The following is a 21659-nucleotide window of genomic DNA, read 5'->3' as shown; positions in this document are numbered from 1 at the left end:
ACACAGACCTGAACTCGGCACAGGGAATAACTGTCCAACCTGCAGAATGGTCCTGAGATAGGACGAGCAGCCCATGGGGTGGTGAGCTTCTTGTTACTGGAAGTATCTAAGCAGTGGATGATCCGCTATCAGGGAGACTGAAAAAAAGGATTTCCCCCACTGAGTGAAACCTGTCCTAAATGACCTTAAAATTCTGTCTGTAGCTAATATCGTATGATTCTACACAGAGAGATGCTCAGGAAAATAATACAGAAGCCTGAGTTTTGGCCCCTTGGGTCAAGCATGGTCCATGTGGACCAGAATGATATTTCTGACCATGGTAATAATTAATAAAGACAACAATGATGTCACCAACAGCTACCACTCATGCAGCTACTGCATGAATTCCCACAGTTTATGAAGTAGCTGCTATCAGTATCCTCATTTTATTTTACAGATTAGGAAACTGAGGTTTAGGGCTGTTAGGATATCTGGCCAGGGCTACAGAGGAAATACACGGGGAAGCTGGAGCGTAAACTCAGGTCTCTGATGGTACAGCCCATGTTTTAGCGTGATAGACGTTACCCCTAAGATTCCCCTAAGGGCCCCATCAGAATGAAGCAGGACTCTCCCAGAGCCCGCTCGGAAATTCCAGCTTTGCCTCTGGTTTAAGTGCATTTGCTACATGCAACTTGGCATTTTAATAGGGAGGAACACCCCGCTTTGCAACAGAACACCTGCCCCAGTGGAGGATTCACTGTTGAGCTCCTCTAAATGGCGTCATTACCAGATACTGCAGAGACTGGGTTTTCAAAAACGTGATTTGCTTGCAACTTTCCAGGAACCCACTAAATCCATAAGGCATTCTGATTTTCAACCCTGCGCCGCCTCATACAACGAAGTGGTTATAAAGATGATTTGCGAAGCATTCACAGTTGACGAAGTGCTTTGGCACACCTCAGATGCTCCTCCCCAAGTCCTGGGAGGCAGACGGTATAACAGCCCTCTGAAGACCAGAGAGATAAAGAGGCTGGCCTGAACTTGAACTCTGGCCTCTGCTACACTCAAAGACATGGAGTGAAGAACACTGAAGCTGGGCTGGGCATGGTGGCTTACACCTATATCTCAGCACTTTAGGAGGCTGAGGCAGGAGGATCACTTGAGCCAGGAATTTCAGACCAGTCTGGGCAACATAGTGAGACCCCGTCTCTACAAAAAATTTGAAAAAATTTAGTGAGGTTTAGTGGCACATGCCTATAGTCTCAGCTACTCGAGAAGTCAAGGCAGGAGGATCATTTGAGCCCAGAGTTTGAGGCTGCAGTGAGCTATGATCATGCCACTGCATGAGAGCCTGGGTGACAGAGTGAGACTTTATTTCTTAAACAAACAAACATACAAAACACTGAAGCTGGACAGGCGCCTCTGAGATTATCCAGGCCCTGGGTTCCTAACCTGGTGTCCAGGGGTCCCTTAAAATGTGTGCAGCGATTTATGAATATTGGCATGTGAGTGTAACTTTTCTGAATCACTTCCTAGGTGATTCAAAAAGCTTGAGAACCATGATCTAACGTATCTGCCCTAATTTTACTGTCAAGGAAATTAGTACTTCCTTTTATTGTTCTGAAACTACCTTTTATCAAATTCCTTTTCTGTTTAAACCATTTTATTAAGGTATGACTGACATACAAAAAGCTGTACACATTTAATGTATATAACCTGATGAGTTTGTATATAAGTGTACATCCGTGAAAACATCACCACCAACTATGTCATGGACATATTCATCACTTCCAAAAGACTCCTCCTGCTCTTTTTATTTATTATTATTACTATGATAAAACTTAACATAGGATCTACCTTCTTAGCAATTTTTGAAGTATGCAATACAGTACTGTCAACTATAGGCTCTATGCTGTACGGGAGACCTCTAGGACTTACTCATCTTGCATAACTGAAACTTTGTACCCTTGGACTAATACCTCCCTGTTTTCCTCTCCCCCTCAGCCCCTGGCAACCACCATTCTACTCTCTGCTTCTGTGAATCTGACTATTTGGGATTCCTCAGATAAGTGGTATTAGGCAGTACTTGTCCTTCTGTATCTGGCCTATCTCACTTAGCATAATGTCCTCCAGGTTCATCCATGTTGTTGCAAATGGCAGCACCTCCTTCTCTTTAATGCTTACAAACACTCCGGAGCCCTGGTAAATGAGGCGTGTTTACATACAACTCCAAATTCCACATCCGGGTTTTACATACTTTGATTTCACCCCCATCCCCAGACGTTCCTGAAACCCATGTGACGTAACCGGAGATAATAAAGCTAGCTGTGACCTGCTCAGCCCCTGCTGGGCACCAGGCATGCAACGAGCATCAATGTTCACAACTCACAAGGGTGTATTCCATTAGACGGAGCTCAGAGAGAATAGGTGAGCAGCCTACAGACACACTTCCAGCAGGTGGCAGAGCCAGGATTGGAACCAGGAGCACACGAGTCCGGAGCCCTGTAACCAACTCAGACAGCTCTGTCCTTCACCCCTCCCTGTCCTGACCACACACAGCCTCACTCTCCTTGGTGCAAGCAAACAGCATTCTGAAGTCCCAGACGGGGCCCTTGGGCAGGGGGAACTCGAGGAGCAGCCATTAAAGAGACCAGCCTGAATCCTGTCTCCTAGTTATGCTTTACATGAAGGGTCTTTTGCAAGGGTGGGAGAGAGATCCAGGAGAATCTCCCCATCTAGGAGGGAGTAAAAATGTAAACTGGAATGAGCCCATGGCCAGAGAGAAATCAGGTAGAAACAACTTTAAATGTCATGCTGCAGATTAGAAGGGTCTTCCAAGTTACATGGGAAGCAATTAACAGGGCTGATGCGAAAAACACCCTATGGAGTTGTTCAGTGCGCAACCCACATATCCAGCATGGGTGGCTCTCCTCCAATAACCAGTAAAATGACTAAGAGACAAAAAAAAAAGCAGTGAATAAAACCTAAAGATCTACAGTGAGCTATCACTTCACGCCCACTAGGATGGCTAGAATCAGGAAGTCAGATAAAAACAAGTGTTGGCAAGAATGTGGAGAAATAGGAACCCTCATATGCTGCTGGTGGGAATGTAATACGGTCCAGCTCTTTGGAATACAGTGTGGCAGTTCCTCGGGTGATTAAACAGAGTTACCGCAGGCCCAGCAGTTCCGCTCCTAGGGGTTATACCCAAGAGAAATGGAAACATGTATTCACACAGAAACCTGTACACGGATAGTTACAGCAGCATCATTCATAATAGCCAAAAAGTAAAACAACTCAACTGTCCACCGGTAGATGCACGGATAAACAACACGTGGAATATTACTCAACCATCAAAGGGAACGGCACATGCTACTACACGGATGAACCTTGAAAACATTAGGCTAAGTGAAAAAAGATGTCACAACAACCCATAGACTATATGATCTCATTCATATGAAAGTCCAGAATAGAAAAATCTAAAGAACCAGAAGGTTAGTGGTTGCCTCGGGCTGGGAGTGGGTGGGAGGGGGAGATGACAACTAAAGGACATAGGATTTCTTCTTGAGGTGATGAAAATGATCTGAAATTGACAGTGGTGATGGTGGCACATGTCTGTGAACATCCTAAAAAGCACTGAATTACACGCTTTAAACAGGTGAATTTTATAGTGTGTGAATTGTATCTCAATAAAACTGTTAAAAAATAAAATCTGCCAAAAATTCAGGAGCAGCAATCAAGAGAAGGAAAGGGAAACAACCTCATACCATATGCTTGAAAAGTACTCCTGAAAGAAGCAGCAGGAGGTTTCCATGTGAGCGGGAGGATGACCAACGGGACATTGTGTGGGCATTTAGATATTCACATTTGGGGCTTGGAGATTATGAGCTTTCGTTTGGTTTGCGATCCTGGCCCTACCATTAGCTGTATGGCCTTGGATAAGTAACTTGGCCTTTCAAGCCCCATAACTACCCCACAGTACTGTTGTGGGATACAAAGAGTTACGACACACAAATCATTTGTACTTAATAACTGGCAGTTACTATTATTCCTATTATTATTGATGTTGGTGTTGTTGCCCATCCACCCTAACGAGCATGTGCTGAATTAGGTTCAGGGAGCACAGACTGGACTAGACCCATCCTTGGGGAATTTTAAAACATCAGGAAACTCAAAATCCCCCACTGTCAAAGCCAAGGTGTTTACTAGAAATTAATATTTCTCAAACTAGGGTCTTTGGCCATATTCCCAAGATCTAAATGTTCTCTTTAAGAATTTTTGATTCAATGTTTTCATTTTTAAAAAATCAATACATGAGAATCACCATGAGATTTCCGCACCCACAAGAGAAATGTGTTCATGACTGAGTTGGCACCGTGTCAGACTGAATTCTTGGCGCCAGTTCTTCACCCGTCCCTATCACCCTTTCCCATGTGACCTGCATTCGACTCTATTTTACGGGTGGTTTGCACGACCTCATGTCCAACCATAAGCTTGTGTGGCCAATGGGATGTTAACAAACACGATGCAAGCAAAGTCTTGAAACATGGAAGAGCTTCTCAGGGAGCCCCCGTGCATTCAGCCTGGGCCCAAAGCAAATGCGCTCCAGGTGCCTGGAGCAGACCTGGTTCCAGAGTAAGGAGCCAAAATCACCTGCAGCTTGAGGCCAAGCTGCCCAGCGAGCCCAGCTAAACCAGCCAAGCTGCGGCGGACCAGCAGACACGCAAGCGTAAGTGAGTCACTGCAGTCAACCGGCAACTACATAATAGTAAACAATGGTCGTTCTGTGCCAGGGCTCAGCAAACCATGGCCTGCTGGCTCGCTGCAGCCCACACCTGCTTCTGTGCGGCCCACCAGCTAAGAATGATTTGCACGTTTTTAAATGGTTGAAAATAAATCAAAAGAACAATACTTCATGATGTAAAAATTACGTGGAATTCAAATTTCAGTATCCATAAACACATTTTTACTGGAACACACCATACCTGTGGCTGCTTCTGCACTACACCATGGCAGAATTAAGTAATTGCCACAGACACTGTATGGTCTGCAAAACCCATTTCCTACCTGGCCCTTCACAGAAAGAGCCTGCTGACCCCCATTTTATGCCACTGAATTTTGAGGTAGCTTGTTTCCTGGTGACAGTTGGCTGTACAACACTAATTATTACTACTTGCCAAATGAACAATGAACGAATGCAAACTTAATATGTAAATGCCGCATTCTGGCGAAGAAAAGGCCAAGGGACATTGTAGCAGTTGCTCTGACAAAAGATTCCCCAGTGTTTCAAATAGAGGCAAACAGGAAAATAAAGATACACAGGCACAGAAAAGGCATTCCGAACACCAATGACACCGTGACTTAGCAGTCACTACCATATTCTCCCTATAAACAGTAAGACAATATCATCCATCATATTAGAATGATTTTGTTAACTTGAATTATATTGAGATTTTTCTCATTCTGTTCATTTTATATCTGTAAATTTGTTTTGGTTTAAAAGTTATAAGTGTTAAGAAACTTTGTGTTTACTTACATAGCTTTATGTTTATACCTTTTTAAGTAGCAGTAAAATAAAACTAATGTAACATTGGGACTCCACCAACATTAAAAGTCACCTGAACACAACTCAAGTGAGAAACAGCTGCAGTAGAATGTGGCGAGGTGCAAGGACTACAGAAGGTCAGGTCAGGACCTGGTCTCTGCTGGAAACAGTGGACCAATACGGAATCATTTTTCATGTTCTACTTTTGTTCCAATATAATAGATTTTGAGAATTATAGACGCTGCTCCCGCCAGAACTGGTTCACTATTTTTTGGTGGAAATCTTTGGTTTGGTTTATGATTCAATAACCAAACTGCTTTCATTTATAAAACAGCTATACAAGCTGAACCCATTCAATGCTTATGATATTAAGAGGAATCTCAGGATTGAGGTCCATAGTTTTACTCCCTGAAAAGCTGATACTGAATCAATAGCGTTTTATATAATCCATAGCATCTGAGAACATGAGAAAAGTGACTTTTTTCTAGCCTTCTTTCACTTTTCCTTCCAAGCACTCTCAATACCTCTGCTAAACCCTTTACCACCCCCACCTCAACATTACACATGTGCCTCAGGGCCTTTGTACATGCTGTGCCCATTGCTTGCATGTTGTGTTCCCTCAGTTTCTGACTTGGTAGGCCATTCACTTCAACTCCTCGCTCAAAACCTAGTTCAGGCCTAGAAGCAAGGATGCCCCAACAGCAATTGCACACCTAGTGCCCAGAGATCTTGGCTTCTAAACACCATTTCCCACTACAAGGAATCACAGGTCCTAGGAGAGATGGTATCTTTTTGTGCCAGAAAGTAAGGAAGTGCTAAAATAATGTCAAAAGAACAAAGAGCCAGTTTGAAAGGGCTCCCACTGGCCACATCTAGGGCCATTTAAACATCAAAATGAATAATGACAGGAACGGACTGTAACATGATGAATGAAAAAAGAATTCATGAGTCCCTACAGATACTAAAAATAGTTTTAAAATAAGAGATGGGGTGATGGAGAAGGCTGAACACTTTTTTTTTTTAAACAGAGTAATAAATATAGAAGGAATGGAAGAAACAGGAAAACCATTTTGAACTATGAATACTAATTGATACAGGTAAGAACCATCCATAGTTGCTAAAACCACTGTGTAAAAGACAAGATACGCTGACATCACCTGCTTCCTGACTGCATGTCATGAGAAAGCTCTAAGGTTGCCTGTGCCGAAAAGGCACCATCTGAATCTACCATGAGGAAATGATCAGACAATCTAAACTATGCAACATTACGCCAACAACTGGCCTGAACTCTTCCAAAGTGTGATATCATAAAAGAGAAAAAAAAAATGCAGGGGGACTTTTCTAGAACAAAGGAGACTAATGAGATATAACAACTAAATGCAATGGGTGGTGCACGAATGGGTCCCAGATGGGGGAAAAGTACAATCTGAATATGGACCATTGATGAGACAGTGTTGTATCCATGTTAAATTTCCTGGGTGTAATAATGACATGGCGGTTAAATAGAACTGGGCCAGCCACCTGCCACGGGTAAGTCAAACTCAGCCCCCACCACCTGTTCTTGGACAGCCTGTGAGCTAAGAATGGTTTTTGCAATTTTTTAATGACTGAAAAAATGTTCTTCATGTCGTTTCATTTATATGATTTTAAAATTCATATGAAATTCAAATTTCAGTGCTTATGAATAAAGTTTTATTGAAACACAACCATGCTCTTCATTCATTTCTCATCCATGGCTGCTTTTGCAATAGCAGAGTTAAGTACCTGTGACAGAGACTATATGGTCCATAAAGCCTAAAATATTTACCACGTGGCCCTTTCCAAAGATGTTTGCCCACGCCGACTATAGAATGTCTTACTCTTAGGAAGTATATAGGCTGAAGTGTTTAGAGGTAAAATGTCATGATGCTTCTAACTATGTCTCAAACAATTCAGAAAACAAACAAAAAAGATTGTGTGTGTGTGTATGTTTGTGTAAGTACAGAGAAAGAGGGAAAAAGCAACAGTCATAAAATGTTAGCAATAGGTGAATCTAGAAGCAGGTGTGTGGGTGTATACTATACCATTCTTAAAACTTTTCAACAGAGTTTGAAACTTTCAAAATAGTAGACATTAATCAAACAAGCATGAAAATCACTTGCTCATCACGTGTGCACACATACACGCCCCCAACCTATTTCAAATGCCCCTTCTTTCTTGGACAAGCCGGTTAACTCCTCGTTTCTCTGAGCTCCCCCAGACTTGGTAAAACCTGCCTGTTCCCACCCCTCCCTGTGGCAATGCAGCCGTCTGTGTACGCTGCTGTCTCGCCCAGGCACTCGGTGTCTCTCGGATTCTATTCCAGAGGGTGTGCCATGAGCTTTCGAACGTCCGGTTTCAAGTTTGAAGAGAAATCCCCATTTTACAAGGGCAGCTGAAACGGGAACACTGAAGCACCGTCTCACATCTGCTCTTCCCAGCACAGTAGCAGCCCGGCAGGCGGGAAGGCTGCCCGGCCTGGGCCGAGTCATCCCATCTCACATCCCCTGATGGGAGATCAGGGGCCCTGGGAAATCTGTCCAGTGTCCGTGCCCAGAAGGGAGGACCTCCTCAGGAGGCCTCTGGTCCCTCTCACGTGACAGGCAGAATGCGCTGGTAGCCAGCCAGGCTCCCCTCTCCCGGGGCTGCCGGATCTGGAGCCTATGTAGGTGAAGTGCAGATCAGATACAGGGCACTACAGTATGCATTTGTAGCCTCACTCTTGGCTCCATGTAGGGTCTCCACCCTTGTTTTTCTTTCTTCTTTCTCTCTCCCAGTTTTAACATGTTATCCTGGTATATTTTATGTATCCTGCTGGGGCTGCCCTAAATCCCTTCTGGAACAAACCGAGGTCTGTGTGAAAAACTTACACCAAAACCCTGAGTTGGCCTCCTCGTTCTTCTGCCTCTTTACAAAACCACGTGGCTGCATGGCACCTCCAAGCACCTCGTGGCTGCAGCATCAGCCTGGCCTGCAGTGTCTGAGGGAGGTCTGGGAAGCCTTAGCAATGATTTATGGCATTTACAATTTCCAATGGGATGAAAAAACAGAGGAAGGGGCATTTCTTTTCTAAACAGCCAGAAGTGAGTGCCAAACTCCTGGGTGCACGCAACGGGGCCAGCTTTCCTCCAGGGTGAGAGGTGAGGGGGGATGGAGAGGGAACTTGTGCTGGGCAGGAAGCATGAGTAGAACAGAGTCAACCAAGGCAAGGAGACAGGAAGAAACACGATAACTAAGGGAGGCAGAGCGGACCGAGAGGCGGAATGAGAGGGTGGGTTCTGGAGTCAGACTGCACAGGTTTGAACCCCAGCTCAGCGACTCACCAGCTGTTTAGCTTTGTGCAGAATGACTCATCCTCTCCAGGCCTCAGTTTTCTCAGCTGTGCAATGGATAGAATAATACCTACATCACAGAAGTGTTGTTAGGATCAAACGCAATTATGCTATAAAGCGCTGAGCACAGACCCAGACATGTAGTAAGTGCTCAATAAACATTAACAGCTAGGTTTATCAGGACCACCACCATCATTTCTGCTGGAGTAGAGCGCACATATGAGGGATCGTGAAAAGAAACATGTGCTGGATTGGGGCCAGAGCTTCTGAAGGCAGGCAGAGGGTCAAGAAAAGACAATACCCAGGATGGCTTTGGGACAGGACTGGACAAATGAATGTGGTTTATTTAGGATGTGGGGCTTCCAGATGCTGGTCCAAAATCAGTGCCCTGGTTCGGCCCACCTTTCTCTCCACTCCCTGCCACACCATTCAGCCCATCACCTGAGCAGGCAGAGCCATCTTCATGCCTGCTTTTCCCCAGCGGAGGCCTTAACACCCACCCCAAAACACACACACACACACACACACACACACACTCTTTCCTTGAGCCCTTTTGAGCAACTGGTCTCTCAAGGCCTTCAATGCCTCTCACCTCTCAGGTTCCCAAAGGTGAAAGCCTCCACATTGTCCTACAGCCTGCAGCCAGTCCCTCCCTGCTCCCATCTGCTTGCTGCAGTGCTCAGGCCCTGGGAAGAAACCTCCCAGAAAGAAACCTGGCCGCTGGCCCCACCCCTGAACTGCAGGCCACGCCTACTCTTTCCGGGTGGAGCTGGTCTATACCCAAGCTGCAAACTCCAGGGCCTTCTATGCTTCCTTTCCTCCCACCATCGACCTGTGCTGGGCAGCAAACCTGGGCTAGTCTGTCTGCTTTAGCAATGCTCAACCTTCCTTGGCTAGGCTGCAGCCAGGTACAAACTCTGGCGGCAGGAGGAGGGGATCCTAATAGCCCTTCCCTGAGCATGGCCCTAGATTTTTTCCCTTGCAACTTTCCATATGCTGAGAAGCCATGGGCTTCCTCTGTTGAACTCCTACCCATCCTTCAAGACCCATCTGCAATCTGCCCTGTTGAAACCAATCCCCTTCTCCCCGCTTCTGCAGCCCTCTGCAGCACTGTGATCACACAGCAACACTGTGTCTCTGTGTTACTTGGTGGGGAGTAAGTTTCTTCCTCTCCTGCCCACCACAGGCCTTGCTCCTCCGAACTGAACCACAGGTTCCATGAGAACAGAGACAAAATCTCATGCATTTCTGTTACCCCAGAGCTCCCTGCTCAGGGCCTAGTGCTTGGGAGTTGCTCTGTATCTATGAGGTTGAGTTGAATTTGGGCATGTAACCATACCTGGCCCAGGGTGCCTATTAATTGCTCCACCTCCTTAGTCCTGTCTCCCCAGAAAGGAACTCCTTAAGGCATCGTGGAAAGGCACTATCTCTGAAGGAACCAAGATCTACCATGGACCAGCCATGGGAGTCAGGGATGCTCACTTAGCCTCTTCAGCCCTGCGCTTCTCATCTGAACAAGAGGGGCAGCAACGCCCTCCTGCAGGGCTGTCACAGGAAGGAGTATGAGATGACAGAGGTGCCTGGTATACACCTGGCATATAATGATTGCTTAATGGGCAACCAGACTTTTAAAACAAGCCATGCACCCTTGCTGGTTCCCTCTCTTCACCTCCCACTCACACCTCAACCTGCAGCAATCTGGCTTCTGCCCACGAGACTGCTCCTGCCAAGAGGACCAAGACCTTTGTGTCACCTGGGCCAGGGGACTTTCGGTCCTCAGGCTTCCTGACCCACTGCAGCACTGACCCCACTGACCAGCCCTCCTTCTCCTCACTTCTCACCATCTCCTCCCACTGTCTCTGCCTTCTCAGCTCCCCTTCCTCCAAGGATTCCTTAAACCTGCATTCCTAGCACAAGGCTCTTCTCTCCTCCCGAGCGCATTTTCTGTAGGCAACCCCTCCCTTCCCAGGGCCCCAGATGCATGTATTTATATACTCAGTTTCCACTGTATTCCAGCATCTCCCCTCCACTGCAGACCCCCACACCCCAACACGCCTCTGGACAGCCCTCCCTGGGCACCTCGGGCTCTACCCACCTGGACCTGAACTGCCTTCTCTGATCTCCTCCATCTCAGGCCACCTCACTCCACCTCCCTGCACACTCTAATAGACCCTCCCCCCTCCGCCCCCAAGCACATACACCTACTGTATTAGTTTCCTATCACTGCTGTAACAAACTGCCACAAGCACAGTGGCTTAAAACAACACAGATGTATTATCGTACAGTTCTAGAGGTCAGGAGTCCTAAAATCAAGCCGCTGGCAGGGCTACCTTCTTTCTGGAGGCTTCTAGAGGCTGCTTGCAGCCCTTCCTGGCTCCTTCCTCTGTCTGGAAGGCCAGCAAGGTAGCGTCCTGCAATCTCTTTCTCCTGACTCTGACCCTCCTGTCTCCCTCTTATGAAGATGCTTATAATGACATTGGACCCACCAGACAATCGAAGATAATCTCCTCGCCTCAAGATCCTTGATCACACCTGCTAAATCCCTTTTGCCATTAAGATAACATTTTAACAAATTCTGGGGATTAGGACGTGGGCATCTTTGGGGGGCACAATGTGGCCTTCTATACCTCCCTCCCTTCATCTGACCCAGTGCTCTGTGCTATTGCCCCAGTGGCAGGACACATGCGGACCCACCCCCCTCCAGGTCCAGTGTCTCCATCTGACCCTTCTGGGGAGGTGGCGTAGCACGGCCCTCAGTGCCTTATCTCTCCTCTCCATTCAACCACCTCTTCAGCAGGACTCCCCCACGGGCCCTTTAAGGATGCTGACATCTCTCCAATAACAAACTCCCTTGACTCCACCTCTCTTTTATCTCTTTCTCCCACATCTGATCTTATCTGTCACCAAACTTCTGAGAAATGACCATGCTTGGCCACCTCCATGCTAATCAGGTTTGCACCCCCAGGGCTCTCCTCCAGGGTTTCTGCAGATAATTCCTTGTTGGGGGACACTATCCTGTGTGCTGTGAAATATTTAGCAGTAATCTTGGTCTCTACCTTCTAGATGCTAGTAGCACACCCCTACCCTGAGCTGTGACAACCAAAAGGTTTCCAGACATTGGGGCAGGGCTGCAAAATTGCCCTGGGTGGAGACCCATTGCCTTCTGGTAACAGCTCTTGCTAAAGTCACCAATGGCCTCCCTGGCACTAAATCCCAGGAACACTTTTCAGCCATTCTCTTGGCTCAGTATCTCAGCAGAATTTGACACTGTTGGCCACAGCGGCCCTTGAGAACCTCTCTTCTCCCCTGACTTCCAGGTCACCCACTCCCCTGGTTCCCTCCTACCTCTCTGGATGCTCCTTCTGTGTCTCCTCTGCAGGATCAAGCTCTCCTTCTGGACCATGAACTGCTGAAGTTCCTCAAAGCTTAGTCCCAGGCCTGTCCACCTGTCACACGGCCTGGTCTCCCCAGGTGCTGCCCTCCACACCTCTGGCCCCACTCACTGCCTATGCACAAGGGACTCACAAAGCGACATCTCCAAACCTCCTCTCCAGCTCCAGACCCGTACATTCCACGGCCTACTCAACAGCCCCACTGGGATAACTTGATGTCACTGCAAACTAAAGTCCCAAAGCAAAACCATGATCTATCCTTCAACCCAGCATCCTCCATTTCTCAGAGAAAGGCACCTTTACCAACCTGTTGGGAGAGTAAACTGGAGGTGTCCTTGACACTTTCCACTCCCTTACTTAGGCCAATTAGTCTATTTCCAAGTCAGAGCTGTCACCTCTGACACAAAGCAGTTCGCTTGTCTCCATGTCATTGCCCCCATCCCAGCCCCAGCTTCCACCATGGCTGACTTGGAGAACTCCCCCAGCCCTCTAACTGGGGTGAAGGGAGTGGGTGTCCATGCTTGACCACCGTCCCTGCCACCCCCATCAGCTCTCCAGGCTGCAGCCAGAGTCACCCTTTCAAAACATAAATGCCACCAGGTCACTCCCTGCTAGCTCCCACTTCAAACAACCTGAAAGCTTCTCACTATTCCTAAAATAAACAAACAACAAAACTCCTAATTTGGCCCACTGGGCCCTACGAGGTCACACCCTCATCTCGTCCTCCAGGCCCTGTGTGCGCTGCACTCTAGGCGCACTGCCCTCTGTCCAGTTGCTCGGACTCGCCATGCTGTCTCTTGCCACGGGGCCTTTGCTCTTGCTGTTCCATCCACCTGGATGCCCCGCTCCCATCTTCGCTTGGTGGGCATTCCCTCCCTTCAACCCCAGCTCAACGAGCAGGAAGCCTTCCCCGACCTCTGGCCATATCACTTCCTCAGTTGCTCACTTTCTCCCCACCTCACTATCTCGCCATCACCTTTAGGGCTGTAATTTTATATGGATTTATCCTATTCTTGGATTAATTCCATCTCTCCCACAGCAAACTCCACGAGGGCAGGATGTACGTCCAGTCCGGCCGGTCACTGTATTCCCAGGGCCGGCACAGTGCCTGGCACAGGAGACACTCAAGAGCGCGTCTTTAATGAATGAGGACCTTGTGCCTGCTGACTGCCGTTCTCCATTACCCACATCCTCCCGTCTCTGTCCGGTAGCTCAAGCCTGGCTCCCGCAGCGAGCTGTCTTTGGTAACCCTTCCTGCTCATATCGCTGAAAACCCCAGCTCCTCACTTCGCACCCCATCATCAATATATCTCCCTCCTAAATCTCCCTCCTAAACCTCTTTCACATCTGTCCACCTCTGGCACCTGAGTTCCAGCCACTAGTTTTTCTTACCTGAACCCCGACCCCTGCCTTCTCCTTGGAATTCTGATTTTCCACACTGCAACCTGACCATGTCACACCTATGCTTGACACGCGTCAGTGGCTTCCCCTGGCCCAGGATGAAGGATGCACTGGCCCTGGCTTATGAAATGCAGCGTGACCCAAGCCCTGCCTTCTTCTCCTGCTGCTGTCTGGCCACTCTGCCTCTCGGGCTCACTGCTGCCACCAGCCTGGACTTCTCCAGGGTCCTCTCGCTCGGCTCTTCTGTTGGCATTTTTCCACCCCTCTTCCAAGACGAGCTGTGATTCATTCTTCATGTTTTAGGCTAAAGGAAATCTTCCCCAAACCCCTCACTAGGCCAATAATAATAATAATAACAATTGATACTCCTGTGTGCTTACTAAGTACAAGCATAATCCTAGGAACTTCACAATATTGATTCATTTCATCTTCACCAACAGGTATTATTGCGCTTATGTTACAAAACAGGTTCAACAGAATTAAATGACTCGTCCAAGGTCACATTAGATAGTAAATAGCAAAGCTGGCTGACATTATAAACTAAGGCTCCAGGCCTCAAATTCTTGAGTGCTATGAACACTGCCATGTCCCACCATGCTATGTTCCCAGGGCATCCTGTGTCCCCCTGTTTGATCACAGTAATGACATGTGTACATTTTCAATGTCTGTCTTCCCACCAGACCGTCTACTGCCTGAGCGTAGGAATTATGCCTGTCCTGTCGAAGGCTTCACCTGCAGCGCCCAGCCCAGGGCCTGGCCTGACAGCTTTGGGAGAAGGAAGTCAGGCTCTGCCTCCACCGCCCCAGCTCCAAGGCACCCACTGTGAAGAGGGGTCAGGCAAACCTTTCGTAAATGCCGCCAGACATACACACGGGAAACTGCCCTGAGCTCGGCCTGGCGATTTACTCATCTGTTGGCCACTGCCAGGTAGGCTCTCTCAGCGTTGCCCGTGGACACCAAGGGTTGCAGCCACTCAGCCAGGGCAAGGGGACAGCCAGACCCATCATCCACTTGTCCAGAAGTGATGGCAGAAAACTTTTCAGGCCAGGCAGGGCCAGTGTACGGCTCCACCTGCTGGTTTCCTTCAATGTTCTCTGGCAACCTCTCCCATGCAACGGCCCCGGGGACACTCACCAGCCACGAGAAGAAGCCAGCTGATTTGTCCTGGGTGGAGATCTGCCCCTCGTAGGGGCCGAAGATATGGCCCTTGGGGATGACCTCGTTTATGCATCGCACATCATTCTCTCCACCGGCTTCCTTCACCACCTCCATGCCCTGAGGGATGGTGAGGGCCGCGCGGTCTGGGATGCCCACGGGCACCGGCGTGTCAGACACGAACACCGGGGGACCATGGTTCGGGCACTCATCCACAAAGTACTCCTGGCAGGACTCGCAAACTGGAGGGATGGAAAGAGGAGGGAGGGTCTCAGTTGCTACAATTCAGTAGGACCCGCAGAGGGGGCCCACCAGAGGACAGCCTGGGGCAGTAGAAAGCACACTGTGTGCGACTCCAGAGTCCCAGCCCTGGCTCTATGCCAGCCAGCCACGGGCCCCCGAGTCATCAGTGGCAATAACCCATCACCCTCCCTGGGGGCGCAAAGAAAACACCTGCCAATGCCAAGGAAGCCAGTCGATTCCTTTGTCTCAAATTTGAAAAACCAGAAGAGTGAGTGTGGCTTTAGAGTGCTATGGGTCTGTGTTTGAATTTCAACTGTACTTCCATGAGCTGCCGGACTAAGGCAGGATACTTAACCTTCACTAAGACTCAGTGTCCTCGCCTGGAAAATGGGGCCAACGACAGCCACCTCAATCGCTAATGATGAGGACAAATGGAAGCCTGGGCCTGGTACACCACAGGTGAGGCCCTGTCATTAGTACCACTGCTGTGAATTCCTTAACCAGGGATGGGGCCACGAGGGCGAAGGGAGGAGTAGCCCAGAGCCTCAAGCTCCACTTACACCAGAAGTCCACTTGCTGGAAGCTTTTGGGTATGATGAGGTCACGCTTCCCCTTCAGTTTCTTGGGCTCAACTTCCATGGCTGAGGAGTCTGGTCTCCTAGAGCTGGCCGGAACGGGGTCCAGCAAAGAAAGCAAAGAAGCCATCAGAGAGTGACAGCCCAGTAGGGAGAGAAGCTGGGGACAGACCTGGCAAGAAGGCCAAGGGGACCTGGGGTGGGCAGAGGAGCCCCAGCCAGCATGCTGCTCAGTGCAGGGCATGGTGGAAAGACCGTGATCCTGAGACCTGGGCCCAGGCCTCTCTGGGCCACTGCTTTAATTTTTCTACAGCCTGCACCCCAGGAGCTGCCAGGAGCAGGGTTAAGGAAGGTGGGCAAGGAGTGAGAACTTTCCCCAGGGTCCCCAACCAGCCCAGCCCAGACCTCCCTCCCTCTCCAGTCCCCACACAGGGGCCTCACCAGGGCTGGCCATACTCCTGGTCGCGGAGTGGTGAGCAGACCTCTGTCTTCACCACTGTCACCATGTCCCCTACGGCTGCCTTGGTCTGGGCCAAGCACTCCTTCATGTTCTCAGTCATTCTGTCCTGGGACGCAGGAGGTGGGACCAGCACAGGAAGAGGATCAAAGAGACAGGGGAAGAGGGGTGAGTGGCGGAGAGGGCAAGTGGGGGTCCCGAGGAGTCTGGTTACCCTCCCTGCCATCCCCAGAGGAAGCGCTTGAGAACACAGACAACAAAAACAGCTGTAGCCGGGCCAAGAGGAAATGCCATTTCTATCCCGGGCTGGTCCTGGGGACGACTGGAGCCACCAGCCCCTTGGGGTCAGGGGCCTAGGGCAGCTCAGGCCAAGAGGCAGAGCTGCAACGCACAGCCTAGACCCCAAGACCAAAGGGCAAAGGGCAAGAGGGTCCCACGTGAGCCTGGGCACAAAACTCTGCAAAGGGGAGCAGGGAGGGAACTCAAGTCAACCGGGGCCAAGAGGGGTGGGCACCCGGAATGGGCCTTCAGTGCCTGGCAGGGTGCCCCTCACCCTGGGGCTGCCAGGCCCTTTTGCCAGCTCAGAGCAGGTACAGGCGGGGCCTGGGGGTGCTGGTGTGGGCCGTCCAGGGCCAAAGCCCCCACTCAAGCCCCACCCGGTTCTCTCTAGGGGACTCTCCCCAGTCCCTCGCTTACCGCCCTCCACCATGCGCCGGGCTTCAGCCCCTCCCTCGACACCCCAGGGTCCTCATGCCAAGCCCAGGGACACTCTTCGTGGCTGGGGAGGCACGCCGCTCGGGCTGGGACCGCGCTGGGCCCCGGGACTGGGCGAGCAGCGTGTGTGACTCACTACCCGGGGCCCCGCTGGCCACACCCCTGCTTCTCGGCTAATCAGCCCCTTGCTCCCCACCGGGGCCCCAAAGCCCGCGGCTGGGAGGGGTGTGGGGAAACATGACGGCCTGCCCCCTCCTCCGAGCCTGCGGGGCCGGGGGCGCGCGGAGGGGGCGGGGGCTGCCCGGGCCAGGCCGAGCCTCCCCCGCCCCCAGCCCCCGAGCCGGGAGGGGTGCCCCGAGCGCGCGCGCGGCCGGCGGGGACAGTGCGAGCTGTGGGGCGGCGGAGAGGCCGGGCACGGGCCGGGGCGGGCGCAGGCCGCTCGCTGCCTCTCACCAGCCTTCCCGGCGGGGAGCTCCTGCCCTGCCCGGCCCGGCCCTGCCCAGCGCCCGCCCCGCCCGCCAGGCCCGGCATTCCTTGCGGGGGCATGTGGCTTCTTGCCGGCCCCGGGGGCACGCAGTTGGCTGGCGGCCGGGAGGGGGGCGCGCGGGGAGCGGGAGGAAGCGGGCGCCCGGGAGGGGCGCCCGGGAGGGGCGGCCGCGGGAGGCCGCTGGAGCCGGGCTGTGCAGGAATTCCGGGGCCTCCTGCGGGGCTCGGCCCGGGGGGCGCCTGGCGTGGGCACGAGCGCCGCCGAGGCAGGGCCCCGAGGCCGGCGGGGGGCTGTGAAGGGCGCGAGTGGCCCACCGCGGGCCCCGGCCGCCGAGCCGACTCGGCACCGCGGAGGCGACCGGGCCTGCGGTGCCACCCAGCTCGCCAAGCGGGCCGCGCGCCACTCCCCCCGCACCTGCGTGGCCAGGGTGGGCACCGTTATGCCTGGGACTGCATGCTTGGTGCTGGGCCAACCTCAAAGCCTGTGGGATGGCCCCGGGCCACCCGCGAGGGGACAGGGATTGGGGGCTGGAGATGTCAAGTGACTTTCTCAAGGTCACGCAGACCATGCCTGATGGCGTCTGAACTGAAGGTTGGGGAGCGCTCCGTAAATTGGAAAACAGGAGAACCCCGAAATCCAAGAGTATGTTTCAGGCTCGGTTCACCTCCATGCCGTATCCTCAGCCCACTTCTCTTTCAGAGCAGTCCTGGGATGACGCTGGGAGGCCGGGTGGGGGTAAGGCCCTGTGGATTTGTAAGGGATCAGCGAACACCCCCTGCCCTGGAGGGCAATACTCCCACACAGCACACCCCGAGGCAGCGAAGCCCAGTGGTTAGGAGCCTGGGCTCCGGAGAGGCACTGAGTTCCAATCCCACTGATTGGCTGTGCAACTCTGGGCAGGCAGTATGGACTGGATGCTTCCCCCCCCCAAAAAAAAATTCATGCGTTGAAGTCCTAACCCCTCAATGTGGCTGCATTTGGAGACAGGGCTGTGAGGAAGCGATAAAAGATTAAATGAGGTCATAAGGGTCAGGCCCCTGGAAGAAGAGGAAGAGACACCAGAGCTCATTGTTTCCCTCCAGCATGCGAGGACAGGCGAGGACACCGCGAGGACAGGCGAGGCAGCCACCCAGGAGGTAGCCGGCCAGCACTGGGAACTAAACAGGCCCATACCTTGGCCTTGGGCACCCCAGGCTCCAAAACTGTGCTGAGTAAATGTCTGCTGTTTACGCCACCGGGTCTGTGGCATTTTGTCATGGCAGCCTGAGCTCACCGATACAGCAGGTTCTCTAACTTCTCTATGCGCCCATCTTTCTTCATCTGGAAAATGTCGCCCACAGATTCTGTCACAGGCGTGGCTGCATTATATGGACAGAGGCAAGTTTGGAGGGGGCTAGACACAGTCTCTGCACATCCTACTGAAGCCAGCTGATCAGGAAGATGAGTACTAGTGACATCATTAAGGGGCGGCTTTGTTTTCTCTCCATTGAATTAAATTTATTGTAAGCCAATCATTTGCAAACGCTGGCACTGTATGAGGACAGACTGCCGAGGACTGTTTTGCATGGGGCTCCCCAGCTCTGGCCTCTCTGCCCTCAACCAGCCCCACCTGCACGCCATGCTTCGCCCTGCCACGAGGCCTGCGAACTCACTGTGTCCTCACCTGCAGCACACCTGGGAAACTCCCACTCATCCTTCAGCCCTCACGGCCTCCCCTGCCCCCACAACACCCTCTCAGCCCCGTGTCACACTTCACGACACTGGTCACACTTACAAGTCTTTTGTTAGCATAATTATTTGTTTATTTTCTGTTTGCTATAGTAGACTGTAAGCTCCCCAAGGGCAAGGTGCAGGCCCCGTGGCTCCCCGTTGAATTGCCAGCACCAGGGCCAAGGCTGGGAAGACAAGCCAGGCACTAGGGCAAACACTTTAAGGAGGCCCTCACTCTCAGGGTCATGCACTGGCAGGACTGGCACCCAAGAGTGAGAGCCTCCTTAAATTTTGCAGCCCAAGCACCTTGCTTGGCTCACCCTCCTCTCAGTCTTGCCCAGTACATAGCATATTCTCCATAAGTATTCGCCAAATGAAGCAGTGACCAAATGACCCATGTCACATTCACTGCCCTCTCTAACATGTCCTGCTGGTCCCGTTGAGAATCTCAACTCTAAGAGACCCGAGAAGGAGGGACAGGGTGGGTGCGTTATTGTTTGGAATCCTCTTTCCCATGGGGCTCTCTCCCAGTGAGCTCTGCCAGGCAGGGTAGGTGGCACGAAAGGCTGGCAGGGTGGGAACTGAGGGGTGGCGAGGTGCACTGGAGGGTATGATGGAATTAGACTCACAAGGCCTGGAGCCTGATTCTGACAAGCAGTTGAGAAGTGCAAGCTGTGTGCCAGGGCATGCCACTTACGCTCTGTAGGCCTGGGCGTCTTTTTGGTAAAAGGGAAAGCATGATTACCTGGTGGTCCTCATGGGGAATAAGTGGGGGAAGAGGGACTGGAAGGGGGGTAGGGAGAGGGAAGAAAAGTAGGCAATAGTAAGAGGATAAAGGAGGGAGGGGAAGAGGAAGTGGGGAGGGCAAGGAGACAGAGAGAAGGACATTTTTCTAAGTCTTAAATTGTCACCAGCAAAGCATCCCCTTGTGGAAAAAGCATTTGTTTGTATCTCACGGTAGAAATGCCTATGGGCTACTTGCCTTCATGTCTTATTTCCCACTTACGTCTCACCTTCACCACATGAAAGATGTGTAATGTTTTATAACAAACACCTCCTAGACAGGACCATTAGGAGACAACCAGAAAGAATGTCCTGGAGAAAGAGGGGTGCCAGTTATATCAAGAATCCGTTGTGAGATGGTTAGCAATTGAGCTTTCCATTCAGTTCTGAGCCTCCTGGCAGCCAAAGCAAAAAAGGAAACACGATGGGTTACAGAGTTCTATTATTTGACACCAATGTATTGACTGTATATGCACAATTAAGTTCTCTCCATACTTGGAGGAGTCCAGCTGCCTGGAGAACCAGGATCAAGCCTCACTGGTATGACTGATGTGCATCATAATCCTCAAGTGGCCCACAGACATCTCCACTTTGAGATAGAGATCGACAGACTTTCTGGGTCTAAAATAAAGGTTGTAGGGGCAGGGAGAGAGGAGATGGGATGTGGCAGGACCAAATGAACTTCCACTGGGGAGAGAGAGAGAACGTGGATTGGTGTCCTTCACTGGGGCCACCTCAGCAGGCACGAGAAGGCCCGGGCCAGGTGAAGCCCCAAGAGCCTTTTCTGCAGACTGCTCTGGCCCTACTTGCCCAGGGAAGGGCCTGGGGGAAGGGGGTCGGCAGGCCTCACGGAGGATTCCAAGCTGCTGGCAGTGCTCCCTGTCAGCCGGCTCCTCTGAGTCTGCACATGCAGAGATTAGGCTTGTTGCAAACCCAGCAATGAGATGCAAACCCAAAAGGAGGGGGCAGAATGCAGCCCAGGAGCTTGCAGCTCTGTTTTCACCCTTGGCAGGGTGCCAGGATCCTGGAATGCCCGGCAGCCATGTAGCCAGGGGACTGGGAATCTGTGCCCACTTGGTTTCCCTAGAGGCTGGCACCATGAGAAGGAAGGTGGACTCTAGTACCCACCACAGCATCTCCTGTTGTTGCCCATGATAACAAAGAGGCAACACGGACCTGGGCTGGGTATCCCAAGCCCTGGGTCTCAGTTCTGGCTATTTCAGTGGCCCTGGGCAAGTTCCTGCCTTGCCCTCAGTGTCGCCTTCCTGAAAAATAAAAGGCCCATGAAATGGATCTTAACAGTGAACCATGGAGGTGGTGGGCAAGGGCTTGGAATTACGACAGAGAGTAATTGCAGGTAAATGCACAGCAAGCCTATGAAGCCTGTAAAGAGAAAACGTTGTATGTCTTAAATTCCATGTAACACAGATTTGCAAATGAGTGCTTTTCTGATAAATGAAAGGTAAATTTGTTAAAAAGTGTTACTGAATTCATAGAAGCCTTATGTGTATTTCGTTCGTCAACTGATACCTGCATGGCCACTCACAAGCTGTATAACTTTGGGAAAATGAATTGACCAATCCTTCCTGAGTTTCCCCACCTGTCGAGTGAGACTGATATCAGAGTCTATCCCATAGAGCTGCTTTCTCAGAATGCCCGGCCTATAATAAGCATCCTTTAAATATTAGTTATTATTGTCATTCATTTTATTAATATTTAACAGTATAACAGATATCAGATGTGCATGTTGGGGGCAATTTTTGACATGAAAAGGGGGCCTTCACAAACATTTAATACCCCTAACAGATAAACCCTTTTTATGAATACTATAAAGAAAAAAAATGGGGGAAAAAAAAACTATGAACAAG

At 50.8% G+C, this 21659-nt stretch overlaps 1 protein-coding gene across 2 annotated transcripts in view; it reads right to left on the bottom strand.

Moving 5' to 3' along the window:
- PRDM11 (PR/SET domain 11) overlaps positions 1-16822 on the bottom strand; it is a 43446-nt gene extending 26624 nt beyond the window's left edge. For both annotated transcript variants that reach the window (XM_069469860.1, XM_069469862.1), the window contains exons 1-4: positions 16794-16822; positions 16082-16206; positions 15626-15729; positions 14802-15064 (exon numbers count right to left, since the gene is read on the bottom strand). In XM_069469860.1, coding sequence (XP_069325961.1) covers positions 14802-15064; positions 15626-15729; positions 16082-16200 — 486 coding nt within the window. In that variant the 5' untranslated portion in view covers positions 16201-16206; positions 16794-16822. The remainder of the gene's footprint in view (positions 1-14801; positions 15065-15625; positions 15730-16081; positions 16207-16793) is intronic.
- Positions 16823-21659: the final 4837 nt, after the last annotated feature.

The sequence above is a fragment of the Eulemur rufifrons genome, chromosome 6 (genome assembly GCF_041146395.1).
Source record: "Eulemur rufifrons isolate Redbay chromosome 6, OSU_ERuf_1, whole genome shotgun sequence".
Taxonomy (NCBI): domain Eukaryota; kingdom Metazoa; phylum Chordata; class Mammalia; order Primates; family Lemuridae; genus Eulemur; species Eulemur rufifrons.
The sequence above is the reverse complement of the archived record's forward strand: the minus strand, read 5'-3'. Positions and strand labels throughout refer to the sequence as shown.